A 12189-nucleotide genomic window follows, 5' to 3' on the forward strand; every position below is an offset into this window, starting at 1 on the left:
TGTGCTTGCTTGGTACTCTACCACTTGGCCATGACCCTAGCCAAGTCTTATAGATTTTCCTGTTTTGGCTGGCTTTGAACTCTGGTCCTCAGGATATCAGCCACTTGAATGGTTGGGATTATAGGCATGAGCCTCTAGTACACAGCTTGCCATTTGTTTTTTAATTTGCTGATCAAAAGAATAAATGTACAAAGTTTTTCTCCCAATTAGAAATATATACATGTTTCAGAAATATTTCTAGAAAATTAGAATGAAGGGGGAAAAAAAGAGATATCACCTAAACAGTATCACCAATCTTCTAGGCTTTCTTACATGTGTAGTTTTTTTCTTTTAAGGTCATTTGCAGTGGTGGTGTTTTATTTTCATATAGCACTGTTATTGAGTCTTTTCATTGTGTGTCACTTTATTTTTATGGTATTGCATATTTAGGTGGCTTCTTAGTTTTTGCTGTTGTTAGTAATTCTGTGATGGATGACTTTGTATATAAGGCTTCCCCTGTATTTGGGTTCTTCCAGGATTGAGTAACTGGGATGCGTGTGAGCCTGCTCTGCTGAGCACATGTGCTTGACATGCATCATCTATCTTGAGAGGGTTATGTTCATTTGTATTCTTTCTACTTTACTTCCTGGCTTCTAGGGGCATAGCCAGTTCTTGAAGAATCAGTAGGAAAGGTGTCATATCATAAGCTCAACTAGTATCAAGAGCTCTGAGAACAATCTTATTGGGCTGGAGGTGTGGTTTAAGTGGCAGAGCTCTCTGCCTAAGAGGTGTGAAGCCCTGAATTCAAACCTCAGTACCATTAAGAAAAAAAATCTTAGTTGACAACTGGAAACGTGTTTCACTTTGTTTCTTTTTGATTATTGGTGAATTAATGAGTTTAAGATATTCTTGACCCCTTTAGCTTTTGGTCGTTGCTGAAGTCCAGGTTTCCTGAAGCTCTCCAAGGGGCAACTGTGCTGACTACTTGCTCCCTTTTCTTGGGATGCCTGTGGGTCAGAGCCAGGCTAACATAGGAGACCATTATTGGCTTTTGGATTCAGATCTGCTTTACAAAGGAAGCTCTTCATTTCCTGCTTCTTTGTGTTTTATGGCACTAGGGATCAAACCCAGGGCCTTGTGCCTGCTAGCCTGGTGCTCTGCCTCCAAGCTCCCCGCCCCCCCCCCCAACACTGGCCATCTACCCGATCTGCCCAAGGGACCCCTGAGTGCTGGTGCACCTTCCACCACTGAACTATGTCTAAAGTGACTGCATTAAGTTTTCTTTAATTCATTTATTAAAGTAACATGCTCTCGTGGAAATGAATTGAAATGTAAACTGCAGTCCCACTCTGTGAAGTCAGTGCCGGTTAACATTTTCTTTTGTGCTTTTCCTTCATGTGTTGTGAAAAGCACTGACTTCCCTCCCTTCCCATTAGTGTCATTACAGGCACATTGTCCTGTGTTGCTTAGGGCTTGCTGTTATTTGTGGCTTGTGACTGGGTGCTGTGGATGCTCATCTTTTTCTTGGCTTCTGGGACTGTGCCCTGAAGTGGGGAAGATCAGCGCCCTCCCTCCTCCTGTCCATTCTCTTCTAGGGGTCTGAAGATCACCAGGCTGCTTTGGCGGAGAAGGAAGCCCTGTTGGCTGAGCTGCACTCGGAAAACCTCACCAAGAACACTGAGAACCACAGGCTGCGAAGGAACATGAAGAAGATGAGCCAGGAGCTGGGCGAGCTGCAGCAGGAGAAGGCGAGGCTGGAGCAAGAGCTGGACGAAGCCCGGCGGGAGGGCAGCCGAGGAGCTCGAACTGCCAATGTGAGTGTGCCTGCTGCGTGTGTTCACACTCAGTGCTGGAAACCTCATCATCCCCCCAACTAGGAAGGACCAGGGTCAGTATAATGGACTGATGTTCAGTCCATTATACTCTTTCTCTACTAGTATCAAGGTGAAATAGTTTTTTTTTTTAAATTGTGAAAATACTGAACAGAGGGTTACAATTGCATGGGCAAGATAATGAGTACATTTCTTATGAAGCATTGTAGCCTCCTCCTTTGTTTCTCCTTCCCATTCTTTCCCTTCTCCCCCCCCCACCCAATATACCTCCCCCCCACCAAAGTTGTAAAGTTCGTTTTTGACGTAATGACTTGTACATCTCATTGTTGCAATGGGTCCACCTGTATCCCTATTTAAATGATGTGTTTTTTTCCCTTCCCCTCCACAAATTATACCAACATCAAATACAGTGAAAGCAGGGGTTATAGCGTGGGGGAGGGACATACAAAGCAACAAAGAAATAATCTTATAAATGTGTTAGAAACAATCACATGAAAGAAAAAAAAACATTTGAATGCATATCTTATGGTTCATTTCCCTAACATCAGATTATCTGACCTTTTCCGCTTGACTCAGACATATACTAGTTATTGCAAATAAGGGAAACCATGGAACCTATTTCTTTGGGCCTGGTTTACTTCAAGGTGAAATAGTTTTGTGTCCTGCCTTTTGATTCTTTTCATTCTCTTGTTCACTTGTGGGCATGTTGCCAATATTCAGAAACCTGTTTTTTTTTTTTGGTGACAGTATAATACTCCATTACATAGAATAGATGCTCTATAATTTATTTAACTTGACCTTTATTATAGCACATTGGGTTGTTTGACTTTTGGGGGATGAGGGCAGTACAGGGATTTAAATTTTGGATTTCCTGCTTGCTAGGCAGGTGATCTACCTCCTAAGCTATGCCTCCAGCTTCTTTTCTTTTATTAAAATATTTTTTTCTTAAGATAAGGGCATACTTTTGCCTAGGATGGCCTGGACCATGATCCTACTATTTCTACTTTACTCGTAGCTGGGATGACAGTTGTATACCACCATGCCCAACTTTCTGTTGAGGTGAAATGTCATGACCTTTTTTCCCCCAGCTGGATTGGAATTGTGATTCTTTAGATCTCAAGCTCTTGCATAGCTAAGGTGACAGGTGTGAGTCAGTGACACCTGGCTTCTCTGATTCTCCTTCCTTCCTTCCTTCCTTCCTTCCTTCCTTCCTTCCTTCCTTCCTTCCTTCCTTCCTTCCTTCCTCCCTCCCTCCCTCCCTCCCTCTCTCCCTCCCTCCGTCCGTCCCTCCCTCCCTCCCTTCCTCTTTCATTCCTTCCTCTGGTAATGGGGCTTAGACTGTGGGTCTTATGCTCTTCTCTTAGCTTTTTTGCTGAAAGCTATAATTCTACTATTTGAGTCGCACCTCCACTTTTGGTTCTTTGCTGGTTTATTGGAGATAAGACTTGCATGGACATTTCTGTCATTGAACTGCAAGCCTCAGATCTCAGGCTCCTGAGTAACTTGGATTATAGGCGTAAATCACCAGCGCCTCATATATTTCTGATAGAGGTGTAATACTGAGTCAGAAAGTCTGAGTATTCTAAAAACTATTTTATAAACATAGTCAGATTGTTTTCCAGAAAGATTATACAAGTTTTCTTCTCTAATTTTTAAAGACTCTTCTCTATTCAGCATTGGGTATTAGCATTTAAAAATTCTCTCTAAATTTAGCATGCTTATTAAATTTCAATTATCTCTAAACTTAAGTACTCAGCAATTTCAAATTTAATCCCTCCTGAGAGTCATGTGGAGATGTATCGTCTTTGGCGTGATCATGTAGGAAAGGGTGTTAAGTGATCATTGACATGAGGTTAATGAATTACCTGTCCTGCAGCCTTGGTGGGCAGTCATTAGAGAGTGCTCTCCAAGCGCCACAGGTGCCACTGGGTAGTTTTCAGCTGTTGTCAGCAGCCAGGCTAGGATGCATGGATTTTCCTCCCAAAGTTAATATTGAAGACAGAGTGAAGTATACATGTTTGTGTATTTTAATAACATTTTAAACAAACACTAAGAGAGCAGTAATAAAATTTAGGGAAATAAGTAAACATCAGCTAGTTCTACAATTTTAGCATAGCAACTTTCTGTATCCAAATTTGCCTTCTAGTCCTGGTCCACCTGGCCTTTCTAATCAGAGGCTAAATACTGCTGTGTGGTTTTGGGGGGTTTGAACTCAGCGTTTTGTGCTTCCTCAGCTTTCTTGCTCTGCTGCTGTTCTACCACTTGAGCCATGACTCTTGCTCTATTGTTTTACCGGCTCTTTTGGAGATGGACTCTCATAGACTTTTCTGCTGGGCTGGCAGAAAACAGTGATCTTATAGATCTCAGCTCTACTGCCATCTGCTAGGATTACAGGCGTGAGGCAATGATGCCATCTGCTCTGTGTGTTCCGATCACTCACTGTCATAGGCTCCTCCCAGTGGGTGTACACTCTAGAATGGTCAGGTTGAACATTGAGGTGCTGAACGAATTGGGGTGTTGAAGAGTTGAGGTTTTGAATGGTCAGGTGCATATTGATAAAAGCTGGTAGCTTTTATATGATAATTTACTAATTTCCTTTTTGTTTGAGCATTTTTGGCTGTTAAAATAATGCCGTGATGAACATCTTTGAGCATAAAGACATTTTCTTTTGCAATCCTTAGGACAGTCTGAGGAGTGAGATTACTGGTTATATGGTACATATTTTATACTGGTTAATTATGTTCCTGGGTTGTTGGTTCAAAGGTGCAGCCTAGTTTGTGCTGCCACCAGCAGCATAGACATAGAGTGGATTGTGAGCTGTTAGAAGGCCTGTGGTCCCCTTTCAGCTTACTGCCACTGAATAGTAAGAGCATCTGGTAGACAAACTGATGGAAATGCGAGGTGTGATTTCTAAGGGTTTTATGTTTCTATGGGGGATGAAATGTTACACATGACCACAGGTTAGGCAGTTGAACTACAGCTGAGGAATGTGATTACATACTGAGTGTGGAGATCCTGGAGGAGGGGATGCTGGAGTTGAGTGAGCAGTGTGAAGCTGGGTGGTTTGTTGTGCATGAGGTGGAGAAAAGCCTGCCTTTTCATGGGCTGTTAGCATGTCCCTTGCAGTCGGATAATAATGTTTTTATAAAGTGTAAAATAGCTTATCTCCACTGCTATCATCAGAATATAAAATTTTGATGATAGAGGTTGAGGAGATACTTGCATATATATATATATATTTACGTATACACATATAGCATATAACTTTTTTACCTTATAGCCTTTTCCTTCCTTCCTTCCTTCCTTCCTTCCTTCCTTCCTTCCTTCCTTCCTTCTCTCTCTCTCTTTCTTTCTTTCTTTCTTTCTCTCTCTCTTTCTCTTTCTTTCTCTCTTTCTTTCTTTCTTTCTCTCTTTCTTTCTCTCTTTCTTTCTCTCTTTCTCTTTCTTTCTTTCTTTCTTTCTTTCTTTCTTTCTTTCTTTCTTTCTTTCTTTCTTTCTTTCTTTCTTTCTTTCTTTCTTTCTTTCTGTCAGTTCTGGGACTTGAGATCAATGCCTTGTGCTCTTGCTTAGCTTTTTTTTGCTCAAGGCTGGCATTCTTCTAGTTGGGCCACATCTTCACTCCTGGCTTTTTGCCCACTAAATAGAGATAGGACTCTTTTGGATTTGTCTGCCCAGTCTGGCTTCAAACAGCCTCAGATCTCAGCCTCCTGAGTAGCTAAGATATAGGCATGAGCCTATATATATCTTCTTCTTGAAAAACATTTTTCATGCTGACCACAGAACCATATTTGAGAACAAAGAATGTTACTCTCATTTGAAAGATCAATCACCATGGTCACCTAGAAAGTAGAACTGGATCTGGGTCTATGGATTCCAATTTTGGTACTGTATGTAAGGTACCATGATGTGACTCTAGTAGCAGGAGTTTTGCATGCTCAGCTTTGCAGCATATGAGAATAATAGGTCCTTAAGAAAACCGGCTTGGAGTATTGTGGTTATTTGAAGTTTTAAGAAGTATAGTTGTTTTCCTTTCAAAGTTTCACGAATATTTGTATGCACTTTCAGGAAGTTGTAAGATGAAATAAAAGTAAAAATAAGGATAATGGAATTAGGAGCAGAGAAAACAAAGGTGGCTAGAAAAATGGAGCCACAGTAAGTATATAACAATTTGTTGCTGCCCTTTCCATGGTCTAAGAAGGGATTTAGAGAATGCATCTGGTAGTTCCTGGTAGTGAGAGTAAATGGAATTTCTGTCCCAGAGTTGCCAGTGCCTGTGAGATGAGCACTTGAACGTGAAAGGGCAGCGTTTGCTACCCAGGGGCCTGAGGAGGGATTGCCTCTGGTGGGCCTGATAAAGAGCACCAAGTGGTGTACACAGTTTTAACAATGCCCCATTCAGTGGAAGCACTTCTGCATGGAGCCAGATCAATGCCCGTCAAGTCAGTAAGCTTGTAAGTATTGAGGTTTTCAGTTCGGGGGACTGTGTCTGGCTGTTTCCTATTATTCCCTTTACTTGGACAAGAGCTTCCGAATCAGTTGTAAATAGCACAGCCTGGTTTATAGATGAGTCCTGACTTCAAGTCTGCAGAGGAGCTGTAGCAAGCAGTTTTAGTTTGTGTGACAATCCCTGAATTCTGGTGGCAAGCTAGCTGGTCTTTGGATGTGATCAGACCGGCATTTCTCGCCAGTCACATTGTGGGAGGGAGACAGCGTCAGTGCTGTAGCTTGGATTGGAGTTTTTAGACTGATGGTGTCTGTTCCTGAGTGCACATGAGACCATGGGCTGTGGTCATTTTTTAATTGCCTTTGATCACAGTGACTAGCCATCTTGTTTGTTTATTCATCATACATGTAATTAAGCACTTGGAATATATTAGCACTGTTGTTAGGCTTTGGTGAGTGCAAGCTCTCACTTTTACTTTAGGAAGCATATTTACAGTGAGAAAGGTCTAACTGTGGGGCTCACAGATAAGTCCACCTTGTACTGTGTTATATACCGTCTTGCCACCAGAGGAACCCTATTCCACCGCAGGAGTTCAGGAGGCCTTTGCAGATATTCTCCGTTTAGAGTACTGACCTTGGAGGGAGGGGCGGGGGTAGATGGGAAGGGATGGTTAAAAAAAAAGAGTACTGACCTCTGTGGCAGGAATGGTGCTTGGCTCTTCCCTTGCCTGCCTTCACATCTCTGACTTGGAACCAGAGACTGAAGATGTTCCTTTTAGACTCCCTTTGAGCGTGTGTGTGTGTGTGTGTGTTTGGGGGGGGAGGAGAAAGGTGGAGTGGGAAAGAGAAATTAGATCTTGGTACCTGGGCACTTAGCTCTAAAGCCCCTAATTCTTAAATTTGCAGCTGACCAGTCTTCATGCTTTGTTAAGAGTGGGTTTCATTCCATTGAAGCCCCTACACTGAGGGTCACTGATCAGTAGCTACAGGTGTGATTGCAGCAGTATTTAATACATCACTTGTTGGACCATAGTTGAAATGGGGCCTCTCAAGGCAATGTCTCTGATTGGTTAGGACCAAAACTTGGCCTGAAGAGCATGGTTTTATGAAGCTAACAGGGTCCCCTTGCAAGTGGTGAAGATTTTGAGTTGATGCCCTCATAGACCAATGTGCAGCTCACATGAACTGTGTGGCCCTTGAGCACAGAGATGTTGGAGCCTCACTGGGGGAGCTCTGGTTCCAGCACTTACCAGCTATTTATGCCGTGAAGCAGCGGCTTAGCCTCCCTGAACCATGCGATCTGATTCTTCTCAGAGAACCAGATCTGTTGTAAGGATTGGGTGGTAGAACATTTAGCATAATACCTGCTGCATCATAAATGATTGCTAACTGGAAAAACGGAGCGATTTTGGTGCCTGCGGACTAGTGGAAACAGGTGTTGCACTTTGAGGGCATTGAGCTTCACTTAGAGATGCTGAGCCAACTACTTAACCTCTCTGAATGAATGTTTACTCCCCCCAAATGGGGTTACTTAGATCAGTTTTGGCACTAAACAAATGGGTAGCAAAAAAATGTAAGGAGAGAAAATGCCTACTCTGTTTCCTGGCCCTGAGAAGTAGATGCCTAGCGTGGCCAGATCTCTTCTTTCCTCTTCCTGCTTTACTTGTGTAGTAGGTACTGGCTCAAGACTTTAATCCATTGGATTCCTTTGGCTAGTAGGTGCAGTTCATCCTTCTTCCCAGTTTAGTCAACAGAGCTGTACATTTCTTCCTCCAAAGTGTGTGCTTGCCTCTTTCTTCCCTGTTGATCAACCCCTGGGGAAGAGGGTCACAGTGCCACTGGCTAGAGAGATGGAGGAGCATCTCAGGGGCTCATGGGTGAGGGTCTTGTTATAGCTGCTTTGAAAAGTCACCCACCTTCAGTTTTCCTGTGGAATCACTGCCATCTCCATGGGCATCACACCTGAGTTTATCATTTCTGTGCTAGGCTCTGTCCTGGGCACTGGGAGAACTGACACATCACAGTCACAGACACAGTCTCTGAAGGCATCTAGTGAAGTGTGATAGAAATGCAGACATAGCCCTAATTAACACGTGGTATGACAAGCACTGATAGCAGGATGGGCCAAATGCTTGGAGAATGCAGCTGTGTGGAGAGAGCAAAGAGGGAGGCAGGGAAGGAAGCTCCCCAAGGAGATAGATTCAAACCAAGACTCCAGTGATACACAGTTGTTTTCCCAGGGATAGGAGGGGAAAGTGCAGTCATGGTGGAAAGAAGGCCTATGCCAGAACTTGGAGGGGGGACATTGTGGAGTCTGCCTGTAGGCATAGTGGGTGGGATGGAGGAAGAGGCAGGTTTGTCCTGTTGCATCCTTCTGGTAGTATTTCTGAGAGGGGCGATGTCTTGCTTGATGCTGGATCCAGCTGTACTTGGTGCTTGCTCAGCCTGGCCTCCACCTCTGTTGTCCCTTCCTCCCCAGAGTTCTGATAGAGATGTCGTGGAGCCTCAGAACTTTGGCCGTCTTCATGGACAGCACCACACAGTCAGACGAGGCCTGGTTGTTAGCTCTCTATGCAGAACTCTGTCATTCTTGTGGCTTCTGTTTGTTTGTTTGTTTGTTAAATGATGAATTCTTTTTACAAATTACCTCTTAGGAGAGAAAGCTTGGGAGTGGAGCTGCACAGGGTGAAGGGAGCAGAGGCCCAGGGTCCCCTCCCTCTACCATGGCTGCTTCCACTCTAGCCCAGGGCAGCCAGGCTCCACAGAACCTGGCTTGGGTACTATATCCCCTAGTGAGTGTGTGGAAATTCTCCTCACATCATTGAGTGCCTGTACCTCATTAAGAATTTGGAGAAATTTCCTTTGTATATTTAAAGGTAACCACTGAACGCTTTGACAAGCCTTCTCCCTGTGAAGCCTGATAAGGTGGAAATTTTTGATGGATGAGAACCTTCTCATTCTCCATCTGGTCAGAGATAAAAACAAGCTTGCTGGCTGAAAAAGGAAGTGTGAGGGCTTGGCTTTTCAATTCTGATGTGATTCTAAGTTTTGGGGATACTTTGTTTTTCAATGAATTCACTTTTAAAAACCAGCCCTTCTTCCCTAAGAGATCCCTGATATACCGAGGGAGCTTTCTGCTCGGTGATGGCCCACAGTGCCCCTTTGTATCTCAGGAAAATTGCCCAGTGCTCTAGACATTCAGACCCCAGTTGATGTCATCGTGCAAACCTTGTGCAACTGCGAAGCAACGTGAGGGTCAGGTATAAGATACTACTCATGTAGTGAAAACAGGCTGACCAGGGGTGCTCTGAACATCCTTATAATGGTGGTATTAATTAATTACCTAATTGTGTGGTACTGGGGTGTTAATTCAGGGTCTTGTGTTTTCCAGGTAGGCACTTTACCACTTGAGCCTAAGCTTATTATTTCTCTTCCCTCTTCCCTCTTCCTCCTTCCCTCTTCTCTCCTCTTCTCTTTCTTTCTTTTGTTCTTTGTGTGTGCATACATGTGCATTATTGAGCTTGAACTCAGGACCTTGCTTTCTCTAACTTGTCCTTTTTGCTCTAGGCTGTCACTCTGTCACTTGAACCACACCTCCACTTCCACAATGATAACTTTCAACATTAAAACTGAATGGTTACCTGAGATCTTCCCCATGTCTACTGAGACAGTTTCTGGAGGAAGGCCCATGAACATGGAGTTAGATGATGCCAATGCTACAGGTTTGAGTATTACTAATCTTAGATAGAGAGGTATGGATATAGATATAGAGATATAGATATCTAGATCTATAAGCATATTCATCTATATGTAGATATCTATAGATCTCTATATTAACACATATGAATTGTACAAATTAATGGGATTTGCTATTCCAAACACATATACATTATATGCCAATCATGTCTATGCATGCTCTACTCTACTGCTTTTTCTCTCCCCAGGACCTTGCCTATTCCGTAGAAATCCCTCTTTCTACTTGTTTTTCTTTTTTAGCTTCCACACTTATCAAAGAACATTTTGGGGGTGTCTCTTTGTGTCTTATTTTGCATGACACGATGTCTTCTAGTTCCATCCATTTTGTGTCAAATGCCAGGATTCTATTTTGTATGACTAAATAATGCTCTCTTGTAGCTATCCCATGTTTTCTTTTTCCATGCATCTGTTGATGGGCATAGGCTGATTCTCTTTTTTAGTAATTGTGAATGGTGGTACAGTAAGCATGGGCTGGCAAACCTTTCTTGTATGCTGACTTCATTTCCTTTGTATATTTTCCCAGGAGTCAGGTGGTGGTATCACATGGTAGTTTTATTTTTAGTCTTTTTTTTTTTTGAGGAACCTCCATACTGTTTCCCATAATGGTATATTAATTTGTATTACCTCCAGCGGTGTACAGGGCTTTCTTTTCTCTTCCTTGCGAGTATATATTATCTTTCTTATTTTGACAATATTCATTCTTACTGGGCTGAGATGGTATCGCATTGTAGTTTTGGTTTGCATTTTCCTGATGCTAATGGTGATGCACATTTTCTCATATATTTATTGACTATTTGTATTCTTTTGAGAGGTGTCTAATTCAGATCATTTGCCCATTTTAAATTGGATTACTTGTGTTTTGTGTAGTTGTTAAGTTTTTGAGTTCTTTATGCATTTTGGATATTAACTCTGTCAGATGAATAGCTGGCAAGTATTTTCTCCTAGTCTGTAGGTTGTCTCCTCACTGTTGATTGCTTCCTTTGCTGTGCAACAGCTTTTTATTTGATGTAAATCCCATTTGTCATTTCTGCTTTTGTTTCCTGTGCTTTTGAGGCTCTATTGAGAAAATCATTATACCAATATCGTGAAGTTTTTCCTCTAGTAGCTCCAGAGTTGGAGGTTTTATATGATGGTCTTTGATCCTTTCTGATTTGCTTTATGTGCAGGCTGAGAGATAGGGGTGAAATTTCAATCTTGTGCATGTGCATGTCCAGCTTTTCCAGTACCATTTACTAAAGGGGTTGTCCTTTCTCCACTGTATGTTTTTGGTACCATTGTCAAGAACCAGTTGGCTGTAGATGTACGATATATTTCTGGATTTCCTATTCTGTCCATTGGTGTATATGCCATTTTATCTCAGTACTGTCTCTTTTTTTGCGGGGGGGGGGGGCTCGTGGGGCTTGAACTTAGGGAATGGGTGCTGTCCCTGAGGTTTTTTTCTGTTCAAGTCTAGTACTTTATCACTTTGAGCCACAACTCCACTTCCAGTTTTTTGGTGGTTAATTGGAGATAAAAGTCTCACGAACTTAGGTCATAGTTACCTTTATTGTACTGAGGTATGATTTTTCTATACCTAATTTGTTTAGGGCTTTTATCATAAAGGGAATATTGAATTTTGTTAAAATTTTCTGCATCTGTTCAGTTGTTTATGTAACTTTTAATCTTCTTTCTGTTTATGTGATGCATTCCACTTGTTGATTTGCATATATTGAGTCATCTGTGAATCACTGGAATGGAATAAAACCAAATTGATCGTGGCACATGATCTTTTTGATCATGCTGTTAAAATTCTGTTGGTTAGTATTTTGTTGAAGAATTTTGCACCAGAAACATTGGTCAGCCCTCTGTGTGTGTGTGTGTGTGTGTGTGTGTGTGTGTGTGAAATAGTCTGAGAAACATTGATATTAGGTCTAAAATTTTGGTAAGATTCAGCAGTGAAGCCATTTATTCTGGGCTTTTTGTTTATTGGGAGACTGACATTACTGGTTCAGTCTCATTACTTATTATTGGTCTAATCATACTTTTTATTTCCTCTTCGTTCAATTTTTGTATATCATCTGTGTTCAGAAACTTGTCTCCTAGATTTTTCAATGGGTTTTCAAAGGAATTTCTAATGGTCTTTTGAATTTCTGTGATATCAGTTATAATCTCTGCTTCTTTCATCCCTAATTTTACTAAT

At 42.1% G+C, this 12189-nt stretch overlaps 1 protein-coding gene across 7 annotated transcripts in view; it reads left to right on the forward strand.

Moving 5' to 3' along the window:
* Cdk5rap2 (CDK5 regulatory subunit associated protein 2) overlaps nt 1-12189 on the forward strand; it is a 186205-nt gene that overhangs the window by 63934 nt on the left and 110082 nt on the right. For all 7 annotated transcript variants that reach the window (XR_001175598.1, XR_001175597.1, XM_013030170.1 and 4 more), the window contains exon 12: nt 1575-1793. Coding sequence is in view for 5 of the 7 variants with exons in the window: in XM_013030170.1 (XP_012885624.1) it covers nt 1575-1793 (219 nt within the window). In the remaining 2 variants the exon portion in view is untranslated. The remainder of the gene's footprint in view (nt 1-1574; nt 1794-12189) is intronic.

This window comes from Dipodomys ordii, unplaced genomic scaffold, assembly GCF_000151885.1.
Source record: "Dipodomys ordii isolate 6190 unplaced genomic scaffold, Dord_2.0 Scaffold127, whole genome shotgun sequence".
Lineage (NCBI taxonomy): Eukaryota > Metazoa > Chordata > Mammalia > Rodentia > Heteromyidae > Dipodomys > Dipodomys ordii.